The sequence below is a fragment of the Aptenodytes patagonicus genome, chromosome 2, assembly GCF_965638725.1.
Source record: "Aptenodytes patagonicus chromosome 2, bAptPat1.pri.cur, whole genome shotgun sequence".
Taxonomy (NCBI): domain Eukaryota; kingdom Metazoa; phylum Chordata; class Aves; order Sphenisciformes; family Spheniscidae; genus Aptenodytes; species Aptenodytes patagonicus.
In genome coordinates, this window is record NC_134950.1 from 12,135,209 (window position 1) to 12,156,186 (window position 20,978).

Genomic DNA, 20,978 nt, shown 5'->3' on the forward strand with positions numbered 1-20,978 from the left:
CTGAACCGTTTCACTTTGACAGCTGGCAACCATTTGTGGACTGCAGGAACGCCTGCTGAGCCTTCCGCGCAGAGGTGGATACAGGCTTTCACAGAGCTTGCCGAAGCGAGACACCTGCTCCTGCCTCCCAGCTCCCACCTGGAGATGAAAGCCTCAGTGTCTCTCGAGACAGAAATTTTCCTATCACTTGTGAAATGCAGGAGCCCCCACCATATAAACCATCCCTCTTTCTTCTTTCCTTCTCTATTTCGACCATTGCAAAAAATAATTTGATAGAAGTCTGCTTTAGTTTCAAGGACTAAGTTGAGCTGAGAGGGTCTTGCTCCAGATCGATGCTTGGAAAAGACATTAAATCAATTAACTCAATGCAGTGCCACATCTACAAAATCCTCATTATCAGATTTCACATACAATATGCTATTATCACAATAGCCAATTCCCCCTCCCAGCAACGTAAGTGGGAGACTTGCCGCTAGCATCAGTAGAAAGTGCACTGAATCCTGAAGAAATAAAATAACAACCTGGCAGAACAAGGCTCAGCCATTACATACACTGCAATGGTATAAATAACCACCCACATCTTGAAAAATTAATGCTCCAAAAGCTCTGTTTTATTGGGCTATCAGAGAGACAAGCTGACATGGTGTTTCAAAGAGCTTATGCTGCAGCAGCCATGCATGTAATGTGCCCTCTGTGTATGGTCCACGTGGGAGCAGGAGGACCAGCTTTCATACACAGCGTGGCACAGATGCATTGCAAACCACCGTGCCTCCTTGGCACACTCAGCTTCTTGCCTATGACGGAGGGATGGGACAGAGAAGGAAATCAAGCCCAACGAGTGATCACAGTGGGAGAGAAATAACAAAATCTGGAAGCATATTTCCTATTTGTTCTTTGGTACCGCTATCTCAGATTGCATTGGCAATCAATGCATGATTAATGCAAGGGAGTAATATTATGCCTCTTGTTAAATTACTTCATCTAGCTGCATTTAAGTAAATTCATAAATAGAACTGGGGGAATGGAATGTATTTATTGCACTAGCCCTGATAAATATTTTAAATGCACTGCTTGCCATCTTTGCATTTACTTTATTACTTGGAAAGCTCAGTACCTTTAAGAGCAAAGTTGCTGAATTCAACTGCAAGTTAAACTCTTGGCAGGTGACAGACAAACCAGCTCACTGGCTTCTTATATTACCTTATTTTTAATCCACTGGTGCCACGGCAGTGCTCTGCAGTGTATTTTGTGTTTTTTATAAAAAAATAAAACATCTACATTTTTCAGTGAGCTATTCTAATTGAACAATTTGAATACAAAAACTTCTAATAACAGGCTCTCCCTCAAAAAAAAATCCCAAATATAGTCTATACTGTCAAATCATACATGCCTGCTTAAAACATCCCACTGCCTCCAGCCCTGTATCTCTGATCACATCACGCTGTCTGCCTTTGCAGCCTGGGGAAGATGGGCTTTGCAATGTGCACTGGGAGGTGGGGAAAGCAAGTCAGTTCTCTGCTGCAGGAGCCCTTTGTGGGAAAGACAGAAACAAAAGATCCAACTGGTTTGTCCTGGGGCAAGTTCCAGCCTAGTTCGATTCTGCTCGGCTGAAATGCAGCCGTGCAGCATGGGGGGGCGAAGTCTTCCCCCAGAGTAGCGGGGCACCAAACTTTTAGGGCATTGTGTCCTCTGTCACCTGACAATCTTAGCAAAAGTCAGACAGGCACTGGCTTTCAAGGCTGCCGGTCTTGTTCTGATGAAGTCCAGCCCCTGTCCCTAACAACAGAAATGCTCTGAAGTCTTCAGCGAGTGGGAAACCATCTTGTACACACTTGTTCCTTGGGGAGCTCTTCTCAAAACCCAGTCCTGCTGCCATCCAGCTTCCCCATCACTCTCCTTCCCACCCAGCTTCGTCACTCAGACTTCACTGTGGTGTTGAGAACTTGGCCCTGGCAAGACCACGGATGTAAAAGAAAGATCCTTTTTAATCAGAGGTTATTGAGGGAGGAAAACAAAGTGGCATGAGGTGAAAATGGAGCTGACATCTCCCCAGACCAGCCCTTGTCACAGTCACTCCATCAGCAAGAGCACTTCTGAAAACACTGTTATTTTTATTACCTCAAGAAGAAAAGCATCCGCCAAAGAGCGCAGAGCAGGGCTGTCAGACCTCACCTCCTTTTCGCTTCCCCCTTCTTTTGGAAAAGATGTCTCCTGAATTCAAGGAATCCCTCACTTCTCTCAAGACACTGGTCTTTACAGGAATTTTTTTTTTAATTCTAAGAAATTATCAGGCTCTAATGTTGTATTTTTGTATATCTTGGAATAAAGTCGCATTGTTTCCCCTTGCTTCTGCGTTATTCACCTTGCCCTGCAAATCCTGCCGAGTGAATTACGATGTTTATTGCTCTGTCTTGCAGTATTTTCTTCCCACTTACCTGGACAATCTGCAAGAAAACCTGTTGGTAATGGCCTCTCCTCCTGTCATACATGGCTGAAGGACCTGTGGGACTGTTCGCTCAGTCCCACCGAACGCCAAGCCAAAACCACCTCCTCCATCCTGCCGGACAGATGCCACCATAGCTCTGGTGCAGTGCACAGGGGTGGCTGGTCCCTCTGAGGCTGCAGGAGCCTTGTAACGAAGATAGGAAGCCAAGGGACGGAGTTCAAGCATTTTAGTCCGAATGATTCACTTCAGGCTGCACGAAAGTGGCATGGAGGAGCAGAGAACTGAGCCTGTGGCTCCACATCATTCAGAGCAGAAAGGAGGGCAGGGATTTTATTCAGGGCAGTTTGTAGTGCACGAGGTTCAACCAAGGGGTCTCCAGGTCCAGGCAGCTTTTCTCCTTGAACTACCGAGGAAGGCAAGGCAGCACAGTACTGTGCTTCATCATGCTGCAGGGTGTTGTGTCTTCTCCAGGCCTAACGCTGCCACATGAAGCAAAAAAGTAGGAGGAAGTTTGCCTTCTGGGATGCTCTGCTGGTGTTGCCCCTGTAGCCCCCTACAGCAAGACTGCAAGGATGGACATTCCCCTTTGCTGGTAATCCCAGATGTACCTTTACAGTTGTTAATTTTTTTAGAGGAAAAATTAGATTTGCCAATCTAATTTGACACTAGTGAAATTTTACAGGCAATTAAGTTGGGTTGCTTTTTTTTTTTTCATTTCCTATCTAGTACAAATCAGAAGCTACAAAGACATTTTCATATTATCAGCTGTACTTCTCAAGCTGGACTGAGTGCCCCATTAATAATATGCCACCGGAGTGCAATGCGGACATCTCAGATGGCTGCTGTCAGAGGTCCAGGCTTACACTTGCTCTCTGCCCCCCTGTTTATCTAATAAATTGCCCTCCCCGATCTCTGTTGACATACTATGGAGCGCACAGCAGAGATGCAAGGAAAGGAGGGAATGGAGGCGGCATGTTTCTCTTCTCTTGAGGACAGCGTATGTTTGAAACGTGGCAGGATTTCTGAGATAAAGCAACATAATGAGACGGCAGGGGAGGAGAGCAGTGGGGGAAGATTAAGGCAACAGAATTTCCTGGGAAACTCTGTTTTCCAGAAAAATCATTGGAGGAAGATGCTATTCTGATTAACATTAATTTGTCCCTCTTTTTTTTTTATCTGCAAGGCAGGATATAGGGCAGAGCAGAGACCAGGGAAATGGCAGCCTCGTCACTGAGCCAGCGCTGCAGCAGAGCTGGTGGAGTATTTAGGTCAGCATGCAGCAATTCTTCGCAGGTGACTGAGATCTACAGAGCTGAAGGCCAGCCTTGACGGTGGAGCCAAACGCTCCTTTTGCAACTGAAGGGCGTAAAATCCGCTCCCCCTTTCAAGCGGCATTGCGGGAGGGGACCCCGCGCCGCCGCCTCCGTCAGCTGGAACTAACGCCCATCAGCCCTGCTCACCCATCCCTGCTCGGCGGAGCACAGGCTGGGAAATCAGCGTTGCCATGGGATTCGGATATAAAAGGCCAAACGATGTGGATGTCAACCAAGTACCCAGATATCCAGGGAGGATATTTTCAGCCCTAAAACCAAAACTGATGTGGAAGCTCTCTTCTAAAAAACAACGCTTTGCTTTCTCACACAAGAGCAACGTCAGATGTTACCCAGAAATCATTTTCGTATTTTAAATGTCTTCACTTAGTTTTGAAGTTTGTTGCATTTTACACAGGTTTTAGGAAAAGCTCCTGCACTCAAACACTTGTCTACTTTTTCCAAATACCCTACTTGGCCTAATGAAAGATATTACCTCTGCTGACAACCTTAGTGTCCTCAGAAGAGATACAGCTTTAGAGACCGGCACACTGCCCACTGGGCATGCGCTGATCATATATGACGGGATCTTTCTCCCTCCTGCTGCTATGCCTCAACCCACTGGGTCAAGAGCATGAAAGGATCAGTGCTTTCTCTATATATCACGCCTGAGCATCAATAAGACTGGCAGCTGTCTTTCAAGATTTATGCTAAGCCCTGGGTCTTCTTTAGAGGTTGATTCACGCAGCCATAGCCTTCAAAGTCAAAAGACACCGTTAGATCATCCTGTCGGGTAGCACAGGCCATCAGGACTTGTGCTAATTTGTGTTTCGTTAAAACATGGCCTTCAAAAAAAGACAGTCCACTCTTGATTTGACAGCCACAGAAGAGGGAAGATCTGTTATTTCCCTGTACTGACAGAAGTTTAGAAAGTCATTCATAAGGTTTATTCTTGGTTGTTGAAAGCACCAGGTCTTGATTCCTGGCAGAAGAAAATATCTAAATTTGTGTTCAGGACCTAAACTGTTAAACTGTGATGCCAACCAGCTAACTAACCTGCCTTGCCACTGAAGATTTAAAGACATACTATAGAGATGAAGTTCCCTGTAATTCAGGATTTTAAGAAGGAATATTAAGAAAAGGACAGTGCCAGAAGAAATGTTCATTTTTCTATAATAAAGGTGACTGCTTCTGCATAGGCTGAGAAAGGAGGGCAGCTATTAGCACAAGATCTGTAATTTGTATTTTGGATGATAACTAACACATTATAGGTGTTAACCTAATAATATTCACCCTGTCTGATACCGGTATGCTTTGTCCGAACTAGTCAGCCTAACGCAGATCACTCCTTTGTTTCTGCTGTAGCAGAACTTGCTAGAACAGCATTTTTTATTATGAACATTTCTGCTTAAATCCTCCATGTTCTGATGCTGGATAACTTCCTCTTCAAACTGGCATTATAGGGCAAAGAACAAAAAGATCTGGAGTAGAAAACACTTCATTTAGCAAGCGCACAGTATTGCACTCTTTTTATGTGGGTGCATATAGAGGCACGGCATTTGATAAGACATAAGGAGTTCACACCAATCTCAGATCCGTCCGTGCATCTTTCCCTTGGCCCATAGGAATGACCCCATAAGTTAAGTGCAGAGATGGCTGTGCATAGTCAAAGCGATGCAAATAGAGGCATGTTTTGAACAGCATACAATGCACATTTCATTGTATTTATTTAGTGGCCGTGGTTAGAAACAGATGTGGCTTTTGCACCTTTTCAGCTTGTAAACACGTTACATCAAAAAACTGTCTTTCCATCGCTAGCTCCTGTATAGGAATATACTCACTCGGGGTTAGCAGACAGTAAGAAGGCAGGAAGGACCTCCTGTAATCTCTGTACGTTTTGCATCCTGCTAAAGTTGCACACATCTGTGTACTGAGAAGACGAAAAAAAAGGCTATTATGTGGCCCAGACAGGTTTACTCAGAGTCTGGTGGACTCAGGAGTACTGCAGTCCACGTAGTAAAACTGGTACAAAATGTTACTAATCAAAGACTTGGAAAGAAGATGAAGGGGAGAGGGAACGAAACTGTCATTACCCACTATTTTGACTGTTGAATCTGGACTATTCATAGTAACACACCAAGTGTATCTATCCAATTGCAGTAACGAGTGACAGCTGACTACTTAGCAATTAGGTTTTCCTTCCCCACCTCTGAAATTAAGGTCATAACCTTTTCTATTTACTTTGGGATGTGGTAAATTAGAGCTTTGGCTTCATTACAAAAATTAATTAAAATAGTCACACAATGGCACCATTCATCGCTGTGCTTGTCCCTCCCTGCAGTATGTCCTCATGTCAGCTCTCTTTGGTTTTAGTCCCAAATTCCAGTACGTGCTAGTCTGCCTGTATTATTTAGATCAGTAGACTAGATTTTTCTTTTTGTCCGTCTTCTTTTCTTCATTGGAAGGTCTCCTCTCGTTTCTAATTCTTCTGTTTTTGAAGAAACTGTACATAGCAGGCTCTCAGTGTGATCTTATCTCCCCAAAATGCTTTCTGGCCACGGAGTTTGCAGCAGAACTTTATCTTGGACTCACAGCAGAAACCTCTACCTAACAATTTCTCCTTAACGACATCCCAGGTGTTTAGGTCTGGAAAAGAGGATTAGTGTTCAAGTTGTTTTCATCAGAATTTCAAAAACTAAACACAACTAAAGAGATAGGAGGAAAAAAAAAAAGCCTGACTATTCCACACTTACACAGAGTTGGAAGTCTGCCCATTGAAATACGCTTGTTTTTTTTCTAATAAGTTTTATTTTTTTTCTAAACCATTTCTTTATGAACGTAATGCTTGTTTTAAAAACTGGATTTATGGACTGGCAAAAAATAATGTTTTCTTTTATAGGAGAAAGTGTTGCATTATGTTTCACATGACCGTGTCCTGAGGTGGTTCCACAGACTGAGTTCTGTACGTACCAATAAATACGGATCTGAGATTTCAGGAATAGTGACCTACTAAAAATTGTTGCTTGATGGGAAGTACAGAAGAACTCAGATTCATTTTATATCACATCTTAAGGGAGATATGGCTGACAAAGGCTTGGACTAATGTACGTGCTGGACATAGACACCAACAGCCAACTTTGATATATACATGTAATTATACTGAGGTCAAAGTTGATGTTGCTTTAAGGAAGAGAACATGAGCTATTTAAAAAGGTGACACCTATTATAGGCTTTACTTCTTCAGAGTGCTTAAGCATGTATGTAACTGCAAGTATAACCTGATTTTTTTTTAACTTACTGCTTGTCTACACAGGTGCACTCAGGAAATTTTATCCAAATTAATTTAGGGTGTGACTTTAAGATGCATCAGCTAAACAGCTTTAAAATGTGAAAGCAAGGCCAGTTTTTGTGGACTGAATGTGTCCACACCAGAACCTGATATAAGGTAATGAAGCCAGTTTGAAAGAGGGTTCAGATCAACAGTTCTGGATATTTAAACCTGTGTTGGCTGTAGATGAGAAACAAGAAGGTATCTACTGGGGAATGAGCATGGGAATGGTTATACAGGCTGCCCCTTCTTCATGAAACACAAAAGGCAGGGTCCTCCTCTGGCTAAAATAATCTTCCTTTGTAGGCGGTTTTCAAACAAATCAGGTCCCTGCGTAACCCATCGTATAGTTGCCTGAGCTCCGGTGCTGGTGACATGGGACGGTGTAGGAAGGAGGCCACAGCTGAGCAGCGAGTGTGGAAATACGCTGTCGGTGCTACTGTGGACTTGCACAGGATGAAAGTGCCCACGTAACCCCAGCCACGGGAACCCCACTGGCCATTTATTGGGGTTCATCACGCAAGAGTTTTAAGAGCGATGACAGGAGCGTTGCTTGGAATGAGGTGATAGACCTGAGCACCTTTTCTGAATCTACCAGCCTGAGATGTCAAATGTGAGCAAGAACATTTCACATTCCCACTACTGAAAAATGTGGCCTATCTGTAAAGCCCTTGATATAACATGCAAACCCCGATTCTCAGCTTTTGTGCCTTGTGCATAGAGATAGCTGGGGGAAGGACTTTTTTTTCCGGCTTGTTGGCGAGGGGGGAAGTGGAAGGAGAATTTAGTCCCTTAAAAATAAGCATCTCGTCTTCTATGTGCTCTGAATGAATGACATCCCGTGTTGGACTTCGCTGAAAATGTTGGGGTTTTTTTTCCTTCTGAGAAAAGCTTACAGCCGAAAATGAGACCGCATTGATATTTTGCTGCAGAGTTGTTGCCTGTAGGTAGGCTTTAGATGGAGCTGTTCTATGGAAATCAATCCTGGTAAAGCAATAGCAGCTGTTATTTTGCCAGCAAGCAGCAAGCAGAAACGATTGCAGAGGTACCCCCACTACAGCAATGCTACTTGATAGTTTTAAAACAATTTGGGACCTAAAAATAACCTGAATAAAGCTGGAGAACCACAACATTGTTATTTCTCATGTTCTGAAACCAGAGACTGTAAACACCTGCTCCCGAAAAAAAAGTGAATTCTCCCTTGCCAGGCCCCCACCTCCATGTACAACCAGTGAATAATTAAGCTTCTTTAGATATAATACAGATATTTCACTAGTGATAAGGAGGGGTCACTATTTAATATTTGTAATTCTGTTGGGGCGGCTGGCTCACGTGGATCCTGTTGGGTTTGCCCCATTTTTCATCAATTCCTTTTGTCATCTTTCTGGCTGTGTAGCCCGCTATCTTACCTTTCCATCCAGTTAGGCATTGTAAAGTGAGCTCATCTGCCTTTATGGACAGAGCAGGATTGTACCTGATGAGCACCTTGAGGACTGAAGGAAATCATGTCAGGGACTCCGCCTCTTGGAAGCTCTTGGGCTCTTTTTTTTCAATCTATGAGGAGGAGAACACCATCATCCTTCAAAATATAAATCATTATTAGAAAGCCTCAAACAGGGACAGAATGCTGGTTCCATAAAAAAAAAGAACTACACATTTGTTTTTCAAGTTTATTAATATATTTTATGAAGGCTTGAGGATGAAAGATTCTGTGGCAATATAATGGAGTATTACAATATTAATTTGCATCAATTTCTTAAAGAGATAATTCAATTAAATAGTTCAGCCTTTAGCAACCTATTTTTTTAAAATCATATCTCTTTTTGAACTGTCAACCACTTGAAGGAACAGCCCTTGATTCTTTCTTGATTGTATGCTAGATGAGGCAATTTTTCCTTGGGGAATAACATTAGCTAAATGAGGAACACTGTAATTTAAAGGTGATTAAGTACCTTTTGTGATTGTTGGTCTATGACTTCAATCTGATAACACTTAAGTGCATGCGTAATCTAGTCTTCCACAGGGCTACTCACATTCCTAAGTGGGCTTAAATCTTTGTAAGATCGGGACCTAAACAAGCACCACAATTAAACAGTTTACGGCACATTGACAGAGGATATATTTGTCCTGATTGCAATGACATTTCACACTCGTGCTTGGTGCAAACACACTCAAAATGCTTTTAAAAACGGGGATTTCCATTTTACAGGAGAAAGCAAGGGACAGGAACGTGAATGGATATGTTCTGGTCATAAGGCAAGTCCTCTGGCAGACTAGGGAGCAGGCTGCGGACTCCTGACCCTCACGGATTTGTGCCCTGGCTCACTCCAGCTGTACTTTGTGCCGTGGTGGTCAGCATGGGAGGAGCAGCAGGAACAATCCAGGCCAGGCAAAGCGACCAAGTCATTGCTCAACCTGACCACTTATCTCTGGAGAAATTCTTTCTTAACCATCAGCCTTCTTGCGGTTTCAGTGGAATAGGCTTCTTGTCAGCAGAGCACCCAACGTGTTGAAGGATGTCAGAACATGGGCTACTATTGCGCCGTTGACAAATTTTAAGACTGACATCTGTTGGGGGTTGCTCAGTAGGACGCACTCAGCCACCCCACTGTCAAGAAGTGGTGCTGGCATTTGCCCATGCACCAGGATATTTTACAGAATGTCATCACTTGGTAATGAAACATTCCCCAGTAACGATGGCTCACGAACACAGAAATAGCCTTTGCCCATAATAAAGTTTTGCAAATAATGCTTGCAGGAAGTGATTTGCTAGGAATCAATCAAGCAGATCCCAGAAATAACGTGACAGATGGTAACCCGACAACATCACCAAACTACTTTTTACTCGCACTTTAAACAACCATTTGGACTCCGGTCTTTAAAGAAAAATGTTAACTCTCACTCTACAGCTGGTTGAAGCTGAATTGCCATCCCGCGGAAAATTCTATCACTAAAAGGAAGAATAAAATTAAAAGTCTGAAATTTCATACAATGCAAAATCCAAAAAATTTTCAGTTATCAAGACCCTATTTTGATGCCTTTAGTTTAGATGCCCTTGCTTTATTTTTAGCTGTTATGCTACGAACAAAAATTTTAAAATATAAAATTAACAGTCATTATTCTAAGTGATACACACAACGAAAATTTTACAAAATAGATTTTGAAATAAAAAATACTGGAAAGAACAAATACTTTTCTGTTTGCATTTTGATTTTTTGTCCTATGAATATAAAGTTTGTTGAAATCATCATGTCTCCATTTTTCACAACCTAGCACCTTCTCACAGAAAAATATTCCACCTGAACAGTTTTGATAAGGTCTCTCTAGGTTGTGACTGGGTACACTCGAGTTACGGTGGTTTAGGAAGTTACTCATCATAACCAGCGATGTGCACGGTTTCTCCTTTCAAATTTGCAAGGTAAAAACCATTCTCTTACATTGTATGCCTAATTTACTCGTTATAATTTATTGAGGCTTGAAATGCTTACTTCATTTTTCTATTGTATACCTGCATGCTGTTTCATCACTGTATGAAGACTTGTTGCTTAGTACAGAGCAGACAGCCCTGATTTAGTAACTAAAGCATTAATGCAGTCCGTAAACAACAGCCTTTTCTTTACAGAAGCAGATTTTTGTCCCTCCTGTCCCGTGTGCATCATATACTCTGCAACCTTTTACATTGGAAATTCTCATTCCCAAGAAAGGTTAGCCAAAATACTGCTTGTGCTGAAACAAGGATCATCCCAGAAACGGAATGGCTGAAGAAAGCAAAGTAGGCCACCAACTTTCCCTGCCGAATTGTTGGATGTGACTCTGTCCCAGGGGAACGCTGTCACGCTGGTTATGTGACGGCACCTGAAGCTCTGCACGTGATGAGCAGGTGTCGTTATCACAAGCCGCTGGGGACATTTGCTGGGCTCATCTTTGGGAGTGAGGATCATACAGAGCCACAGAATTAATCTCTCAGTCAGACCTGGGTGGGCTGTTTCCTCCCTGCAGTGAAGTGGGGAAAAGCAGAGGGGCAATTGCTGCAGCAGCCTGTGCTGCCACGTCCCCGCTGGAGGCAGGGCACCTGTCCAGCCTTTTCCTTCAGTGCTAAATTAACACGGAGAATGTAATCCGTCACGGGCATGTGCCTAGATACGGGCGGAAATGAAGCAAAATAGGATGGCGTGCCGCACTGGCTCTTCTCAGGCAGAGTTTGTAAGATACAGATTTCATAACTTTAATTTTAATAACTCAAATTTCTAAACTTCCATCTCAGTCGTGGTTGTGCACGTACCTGTGTGTGCATGTATAGATCAAGACAGGAAAAACTCCTCACTTCAAGGTCTAAGGCTTATTCTTCCATACTTAACATTTTCCTGGTTCTACATCTGGCCCTTACTAAATCGCGTGGCGATACAGCCCGCTTCCCCAGGAGCGCGGTTCCCCTGGGGTTAGCAGCAACAGGATCTTTAGGCCGGAGCTCCCCGGAACAGCTGAGCACGTGCTTAATTTCAGTGCAGTGAAGAGTCTCGGGGACCTCAGTACATTTAGCATACGTTGCTAATGTCCCCGGGATAAGCACGCACACCAGTGTTTGCAGGACTTGAGCCATAGCCTCTGTGTGCATATAAACACATAATTTTGATCGCAACGTTTTGCAAAATTTGGCATAATGTGAAAACTGGATTACTTTAAAAAAACCCATGTTTTATATAACTTAGGCTAAACAACAACTTACATTTGAATATAGACTTGCATTTGTGGGAGAGGGTGAATGAACAGCCCCAGATAATCTGTGGCTAAGGCTGCTGCCGGCTGTACTGCGCCAGGGTTGTATCTTCAGTTGCTTGCAGCTTCGCAGAGCACTTGCAGCCGAGGCGTTCTAAATCGGTGGGCCGAGGCAGATGTTTTTCACCAGAAACAGCCGAATTTTGGCAATTTCGGCGAATGTCAGCAGGAACGCAGCTCCTCCGCCGAGCGCTAAACGCTCGGGGCGGCGCCCGCCCTGAAGGGCGGCACCCGCCTCGCGCCCCGCCGCAGGCTCCGCTCGCGCCCCGGCGGCGCGAACCCCCCGCCGCGGCGCCCATCGGCCGCGCGGGGCCAATCAGCGGCCGCGCTGGTGACGCGGCGGGGCGGGGCGGGGCGTTCCGCGCGGGCGGGCGCAGCGCGGGGCGGGGCCGGGCCGGGCCGGGCAGGGCGGGGCGGGGCGGGCGCCGCCGCCGGGGGAGCGGCGGACGGACGGGCCGGGTTTTTCCCGGGGAGGGCAGGCAGCGGGTCGGGTGCGCTGGCTGCAGCCTGCTCCGTCGGGGCTGGCAGAGACCCCCGAGGCTGCGCCCCGAGTGAGCGGCTTAACGCGCCGTCCCAGCCCTCTTTATATAGATACGTATTTTTTCCTGGTTTTTTTGGGGGGTGCGTGCGCATCTGCCCAGCGCCGCGGAGCTGGCGAGCTGCGGGCTCCCGCTGCCCTGAGCGCGCCGCCGTGCCGGGAGGCGCGGGGGGCCGGGGCGGCCGCCGCCGCCGCCGCCGGGGCTCGGGCCGGTGTGCGCAGAGATGGATTTTGTGGCCGCCCGCGCGTGGGAGGACAGTGCCCGCTCGGCTCTGAATCCCCGGGTGCGCCTGAGCGGGGCGGGGAGGCGTGTGTAGGAGAGAGGCGCCAATAGCACTGGATTTTATTTTTTCCCCCATTTTTAAATTTTTAGAGGTGTAGGCAGATAGGGGTTCAGGTGCGGTGGTTTGTTTTTTTTTTCCTTGTTGCCTACATCGGCTTGTTTGCGCCCCCCCCCCCCCCCTTTTTTTTTTGCATGAGGTGGGAATCCGGGCTGTCTAATTTTTCTTTAGCTTAGTAGTGAAATTGCAGCGGTTTCTGCCTCCTCCAGTGTGCTCGAGTGAGGAAAATGGAGGCTGTGATAGAGAAGGAATGTAGTGCGCTCGGAGGGCTCTTCCAGACCATCATAAGCGACATGAAGGTAAGAGACTGAAGGGTTTTGGGAGGGACCCAGGTGAGAGGAAACCTCTCCCCACCTGGCCCGGCGAAACTTTGCACCATGAGCTGCCGCTGCACCGGGGGGCGGTGGTGGCGGCGTGACCTCCCACCCCGCCCCGGCCCTGGGCTGCTGCCGGGGCCGACCCTGCCCCGGCTGCCGGGTGCGTGGTCCCCGCCGGTGGAAGTAGCCTGGCAAGGGGCTCCTTGTAAATGCTTCACCCCCATGGTTTGGGGCTTGCGAGTTGCTTGCAGGACACCACCTCTCCCTCCCTCCTTCACTCTCCTCTGTCTCTCCTGCTCAAACACGCAAGCTGTTACCTTGCACCAGGGTCAGCGTTTTCCAAACCTGTCCCTTTTTCTTTTTTTCTTCCTCCACCTTCTTTTTTTTGTTGTTTTGGGCTGTCAGATCATTAGCAGAATAAATGCAGTGAGGCGGGAGCGTCGTATGGAGGAGATGGGCACCGTGCATGTCAGCCGTGGGGTGGGGCTGGAAAGGGCAATGTAGGGATTTCTGTGCCGTGCTGATGGGCGCGATGGGGGGGGGGGGGAATCTCAGCCTGGAGATGCTCAAAAGTTGATGCGTGCCTGGATTAAAATTGCTGCTCAGTCGGTTGTGTGGTATTATTTTCATGCTGCGTATGTTCATGGAGGTGGTATTTGCTTCTTTCTGTGGATGAATGCAAAGGTCTCAAGTTGCTGGGTCTCACCTCTCTACCAGCCACCAGAAATCTCAGGCTGCGCCGACCCCTTCTGCCAAAGGGTCCCTCTGAGAGAGGCGCTCCCAATCTATCCTTGGCAGCCAAGGGCACTTCTGCGGGGTTTTCTTTGGACGAGCAGATGCCTCCCGCCCTTCGCTCGTGGAAATAAATAGCGTAAAAGCGTTGCTGTGTTCTGCCAGTCATGCCTCCCCCAAACCCCAGGGCTTGAGGCACCCTGCCTCCGGCGCACGGCCGTACTGCAGAATACTGCAGCATTCCCCTGGACAAGGGCAGCTTGTCTTCCTCCCAGGGCCGGCTGGGAAGGATGCAGTTGTCAGGAGATGTTGAGGGACGTGTCGGATAATGGGTGGACCGCTGTAATTTAAAGGCAGTGAGCAGCGACCGTGCACGCTGCACTTCTCCTGGCCAGGGGCACGGGATTTCTTTGGGTGTTTCAGTCGGTGCAGCGCTGATGAGCAGGGAGGGCTGAGGGAGAAAGAGCCGCCAAGTAGTGGTGGAGGAGGACGGGGTCTGCTCTAGGAGGGAGCCTGGCAGAGGCGAATGGCTTCTAGTGTATTTTTGGGGGGGCTGGAGAAGCTGTTTGCACTAGAAGTTATTTTTTGGCAGGGGTTCATATGCACTTTCCTCTCGACAGATCTTAGGAGACATTTAATTAAAGGCATGGCTTGTCAAGAACAGGCAGATTGCGGAGAGGAGGGGGAGTGTGTGTGTGTGTGTATGTATCTGTCAAGACAATGCTGCAGTCCTGGCGGTGGTGTTCCTCGGGCTCTCAGCCCCCTTTTATTTTTAATAACGACTGCACTTTAAAATAAAACACACACACACACACAAAAGGCAGGAAACAATCCCAAATCCTGGAATCATTTTAGTGGGCTGTGTGGGGAACATGCAGGAGATGTTCTGTTCCAGATGAAGCACGGTTTTGGGTTTCAGCACAGAGGGACGCCGAGTATGTTTATTCTCTGCTTCTTTCCATAAGTGATGCATTTCATTTTTCTTGTTCTTAAGCAAATGGGCCTTTGCTGTGTGGATTTTTTTTTTCCTTACACATTGTTACTTGCATGGGAATGCTGCTCATCAGAAACATGTTGACATGAGCTTATGGAGATGGGCACAGGTGTGAATATTTTTTTCTTAATCCTCCATAGTAGTGGAACCTGTTTTGTGAACTGGCAGTTACTGGGGGGGCAGGTTTGGAAGGAATCACAGCAGACCTTTAGCAGCGTGGTGGTTGTTACGGTTTAAAAAATCTGCTCATTTATTTAGTGTGAGTCGAACAAATGATTTTTACCTGTAGTTCAGTTTGATGTAGCTAATGCCGTACAGCTGGTGAGATGCACTAGGATTCTTTGTGAATTCTGCACAAAGGATCGTGACAATTTTGAATAAAAAGTAGCTATTTTTTGACAGCTAACCAGAACCTTTCAACTCATCACACCTTTAGTAGTAAAGTGAAAATTAGCATATTAAGTGCTGTTTCACATAGTCAGGTCTGTGGGGGCAGGCTTCTGGCAGAATCTTGGAGACGTTGCGTAGGGGTCTGCCCACACATACCCAAGTGCACTATCTGTGCCTATTTCTCATCGCCGGCTGCGATCAAGGCCCACATGCCCTGCAGTGCTGAGGGATTTGCTGCAGCATCCGCCTTTTTTAACTAAATAATTTGCAGGTTCTTTTTATCATATGTATTGCTCTGCCTTAAACTTAGTTGTAAAGATGGTAGGGTTAATCAACAGTGTATTAAAATTACTCTGAAGTCTTGCCAGCAGATACAGATGGGTGCTGCAGCCGAGGTGATGAAGATACAGTACGCGTGGACTGATTTTTCTCTTTGTTCACACTAACACAGAACTAGCTCAGGTGTACCTGTTGTTAATTTTGAGCTCTCCTTGATCTCGACAAGGTTACAGAAACTGGAATTATTATCCTGATTAATGTGATCGTTTGCATTTGTCTCTGTATGGTGTTAACTTTGAAATGTAATGAGGGCAATATATGCCAGCATGACTAACACATCACACTTTTTGATAGCAAGATTACCTCTTGCTGGCTGAGGTCTCTTGAACTGCCTTTAATATTTTCTCCAGAAACCACAAATTTCTCTCCGTCCTCTACCAAAAATAATTTTGTGGTTAGTACTCAACAAAACAAGCTCCAAAATAATTTAGTTTAAAGCTAAGTGATTTAAAGAAACAATGTTGAGTTAAATATGAGAATGGATAATAAACATCCCATTTATACAGCACTTGAATGTACATCTGGAACTTCAGTCCCCTGACAAGGGAAATCATAGAATCATTAAGGTTGGAAGAGACCTTTAAGATCATCGAGTCCAACCGTCAACCCAACACCACCATGTCCACTAAACCATGTCCCTAAGCGCCTCATCTACTCGTCTTTTAAATACCTCCAGGGATGGGGACTCAACCACTTCCCTGGGCAGCCTGTTCCCATGTTTAACCACTCCTTCAGTAAAGTCCATGTCTTCCATGCAAAACAATGGTCACATTTGTTGAGTAGTATGTGGTGTACATGGTGACAGGGTTGTTTGTGGAAAGTCCACAGTGGGAATTGTATGTGGCCATTGTGCTCTAGAACTGGGCTTCAATGCTTTGAGATTTCAAGATCAGATTGAAGAATCATAAAGGTGGGAAAAAGTCTGTCCATCCCATCCCTAAGTTTTGTTCCGTTGTCACAGTCCTGGTGTTTCCTACAATAGATACATCACTGAGTACGTGGCACTTATAATTTGTTATACTCTTACGCGAGATCTTTTTCAAAGCAATCAAAGTTTATAAAAGCAAAAATAAAACATGTATGTCCCCTCGGAGGAGCAGTTTTGCGTGCTGCATTCAAATGCTGTGCAGTTTCTCTTTGAACGCGGCATACTTTCTGCAGCTCCCTGTGGGAAGGGAGTATTTGATCTGAAGGTTTGTAACTCATTTCTGGCAATTGAGAAATGAGATGCTGTAATGTGCTGTTAATTTCAATATTTCTTGTAGTGCAAAGCAAATCAGTGCAGATAATTTTTGGGAGGGCCTGTTGCGGATGGGTTTCAAAAGATCTTGTCTTCTCATACGAAGCAGATTCTCTTTAATGTTGCTTTTCTTTCTGAGTCTTGATTTTACGTTCCTTTTAATTGCATTGTTCTCTGCTATTGTGGAGGAAAAAGGAAAACAAGAAAACAGCTCTGAAAATGTTGAAATTGGCAGTGTTTGCAGTTCATCACTTGCTTGATGATGGTTCTTTTCCTTTTTGCATGCTCTTTATTTGTCTCACCTCTTCTGCCAGCACGCATTTTGGCAGGGCAGGGGCTTGCTGTACGTGTACGGCACCCGACACCCTTGGGGTGGGCATGGGGGAAAGACGAGTAATGAGCAGTTGGATGAACACAGGTTGTCTGTGACTTTGTTTATACCAAGTAGGAGGATTTACTAAATTTTTATGGGTCTGGTGTGGATTACCAATCAGTCTCGCTCATCTCCCTGCATGTGAGGGACGTGCGGGTATGGGGGGGACTGCAAATGTCATCCTGTTGGTGAACAAAAACAAGGTTCCCGAAGGAGGAGTGAAATTTTAGAAAATTTTAGAAATTCTTTTATTTTAAGTGTGTGTGCCTTATTTATGTTAGTTTAGCTGAAAACTCAATAAAATCAACCTTTTGCTTTTGGCAGTAGCCTCTACTTTAATACTATAAAGGAGGTGAACCCTTCCCTTCACTCCATTGCTGCTGCTGGGACTCTTGGACGAGAGGGTGGTGCACCTTTGCTTTCAGCCATGCAAAGCTCTTGGTCAAAGCAGAAGAGAAAGATGTTTCTTGTGCCCATGTGTTCACATTTATGTTTTTTCAGCCTCTTGTCTCCTGTTAGGAAGCGATCGGTGAGAAGCAGCATTTTAACCTTGCTTTTTGTGGAAGATGGAGCTGGGGGGTGGTCCCATCAAGGATTAAGAGCCATTTGTTAAGTAGGCGTGATTTGCTTGTGAGGGATGGCCTTGTGCTACTCACAAATAATATAAACTGAGTGGAAAAAAATATTTGTTAGAACAAACAGAAATGCAGAGACAGTTACTATGGCAAGTACAGCTGTAGGTCCTCTGCATTTGTGTCAATCCAAGGGACAGCCCACATGTATTGGAGAATCTGGGCAAATTTGTTTTACCCTGACATGTCGTAATATGACAGTTCTTCTGCAGCTCTGCTTTATTTGAAGCTTGGGATCTCTGTGGAGATGAGGAATGTTCAGGTCAATGATTTTAAGGTCTAGTTTCAATCCAGCTGTTAAGATTGATAACTATTGTAAGGAAAAACAAATGTTTCATGTGCAACAGACAGGTATAGGCTTGGAGAGGAAAGGGCTTCTCTGTCCTCCCTTTCCCACACATGCTGTGTTGCACTGGCATGTCCCTTGCATGACTGTCTTTAGGGCAACTGATTTATTCCAAACCTAGTGAATCAACATTTCTTCCCCATCCCCAAAAAGTGTGAAATGAGTTCATTTCTGCTCTATGCAGCTTTTCTTCCCAATTTTTTTTTTCTTAAAGGTTTTACCACCAAGGCATTTTGGGCTTAGGTGGCTGCACTGATTTCTTACCCCCACTGCCTCCCAAAACCTGCTTGCCCAAATGGTTGGTTTGCATGCACTGAAATTCCTTGCCTTTTCTAAGCAGTTAAGAGTATCTTTCTGTAAATGTCTTGGAGGGGGAGGGATTGATGTGCAGTGAAGGCTGCTGAATGATGGTGCAGGAAGACAGCCACTGCATGCCTGCTTAAATACTGGGATTCAGGCAACAGGGCATAACTGGGAACATATTTACTCACAAATAATTTATTTTTTTGGGGAGGACACATTCTTTCTTGATCCAAATACTCTTGTGTGAGTGTTAACAATTTATACAACTGCCGAGCATTTGCTATGTAAATGTGTACCAGGCTGGCTTATTCTGTGGCATACCCAGGGCAAGGATTTTTAATGTCTTTTAAGAGTACTCCTTTTGGATCTGGCAGGATGCCAATGGCTGCATAATAAGGTTTGCAAGGTTGTAAGTGTGGAAGTTGTGCAGCGCTGCATGAAACACAATTGGCTGAACAAATGTTGGAGGACAAGAAGTCTGTGTAATTACAGGTTCGGTGCTGGTTAATACCTAACAGAGGGTGATATTTGGGAGAGTTTGCTGCTTCCTTCCTCAGTTCTGAGTGTGCCGGAGCTGTACCAAAATCTTCAATGTAAAATAGCTAAAAAACCCCAATTTTTTTTTTCACTATGTTTTTTCAAAGTCCAGAAGTTGCTACAGTTGATGGAGTATTCCTGTGAATCTGTAAACAGCATCTTCTGCTTAACAGCCTGCGTGTTTTCAGCTTCTGAAAAATGTTTTTAAGGTTCATGGTCTACTCAGAGACAGTGTGGTCTTGAAGATAAGCAGAAAGCATTACATGGCAGAGAGCAGAATAGGAACTGTATCTAAAAAGATTTTTTGGTCTACTTCGGAGCATGTGAAGATGGGCACAGAGGGATTTGAGTTAGTACTGTAAAGAGGCTACTCTAAAGAGTAGAGTAGCCTCCTTAGGCTACATACAGAAATGCATTTCCCTCTTCAAGTGTATGTTTTCAATTTCAAAATTATGTCTACCTTGATACTGTAAAGTGCCAAGCACTGCCCTGTTCACTGGCATCTGTGCTGACCTTTAAGGACGTCGATTGACTTCTTCCTGCTGGGCTGTGAAATAGCTTGAATGCTGAGATGTTTCGAAGGATTGGAGACAAAATGTCTGGTAGCTTTGTGGTTAAGACCATAGCAGCTTTCATCTTCAAAGTGCTCTGTGTGTGACTTAGCTCCAAAGAATGGCTCCCATTTTACAGAATGGCAAGCTGTGGCTGCAGGTTTAGTGACTTCTACTCCTTTCCCCTAGGACAAGAAGGAATTGAATGCATCTAGAGCACGGAGTTAATGAGGGGATGGTTTTTAAGCTCCCAGTATAATACATGTTTCTATCCACACATACACACCGCTTTGTTGTTACTGCTTAAGATGTATTGCTGTTCCCTTCCCCCCCCCCCCCCCCCCCCCCCGTGATAACCCAGTGTTTGCAGGCAGAAGAGATGACATCTACAAATGACTGATCAACTCTCAACACAAGTGTCTTGAACTCCTGTAGCTGAAATTACAGGATATCTCAGTTCCGTAGTAGAGAAGTCTGACTGGAGCATCTTAACCATAGGCATGAAGAATTTGGCTGTCTGTCTTGTGAGGCTGTGTGTGAGCTCTGTATTTTGCAGTCTTCTGGTCAACAACCATAAGCGTTGTGTAGTTCACTTTAATTCTAGGATGCTAGCTGGTGTACAAACAGCATTTAACAAATCACCTTAGGTATTTTCAGAAGGAACACTTGCAGGAATAAACTTGTGAACATTGATTCTGTTGGTGTGCTTAATGCTACCGATGAGTGTGTAACTGGAGAAATTTGGTTCATGGTACAAAAAGGTTCATATTCTTTTGTTCCCATTTTTGTCTTCCACATAAACTGCCATGGCACTTCCCACCCAAGCGTGGGATTTTTTCTTTTTGCCATGTAAGTCAGATGTGTGCTTAGTAGTATCGCTGAAGCCCTTTGTGTGGCTTAATAGTGGCTTAATTTGGGATTTTTCGTTAATGAAGCTTCATTTGTGATGAGATGGCTCCTAACAAAATCCTCCATGAGCAAACCTCGTGGTTGCTCATTGTCCATGAACAAACCAAGTATCTAACCTGGAGTTTGAAAGTGATTGTTTCATGAGTGAAATGGAGAGGACATACCCTGTGACAAGCATAGTTGCACTTTACTATCTGGCAACAGCCAAAGTTCATAAAGCACTAAAAAATTTGCTACCTGGCTGCTGCCTTTTTGCCAATGACATACTTCTGCGGTCAACTCGGACACTTGTCAGTACTTTGGGAACAGATATTGCCACTTCTTGGGTCCCGGAGATTGTTTTGACTGCTTGTGTGATGGAGATTGTGTTGACATCAAGTGATGAATGCTGAGAAATGAAGGTTTCTCCTTGCTTGGGAAGAAGTGATGAGACCCCAGTGGTGTTGGTGGCATTACCAGCCCAACCAGTGCTGTTGGCTTGAGGTTGTCCTGTGTAGGCATTAACTTGAATGAGTACCTCCTGATATTTTAATTATCTTTGTTTTGATCCAGCTGAAATACTGTGGGTTTAGAAAA

General features: G+C 45.1%; 1 protein-coding gene across 11 annotated transcripts in view; it reads left to right on the plus strand.

The window, feature by feature from the left end:
• The first annotated feature begins 12,577 nt into the window (after window positions 1-12,577).
• The window catches only part of MTSS1 (MTSS I-BAR domain containing 1), a 131,025-nt gene continuing 122,624 nt past the window's right edge, over window positions 12,578-20,978 (plus strand). For 10 of the 11 annotated variants that reach the window (XM_076329118.1, XM_076329113.1, XM_076329115.1 and 7 more), the window contains exon 1: window positions 12,578-13,038. In XM_076329118.1, coding sequence (XP_076185233.1) covers window positions 12,967-13,038 — 72 coding nt within the window. In that variant the 5' untranslated portion in view covers window positions 12,578-12,966. The remainder of the gene's footprint in view (window positions 13,039-20,978) is intronic. The other variant, XM_076329122.1, reaches the window with a different exon arrangement.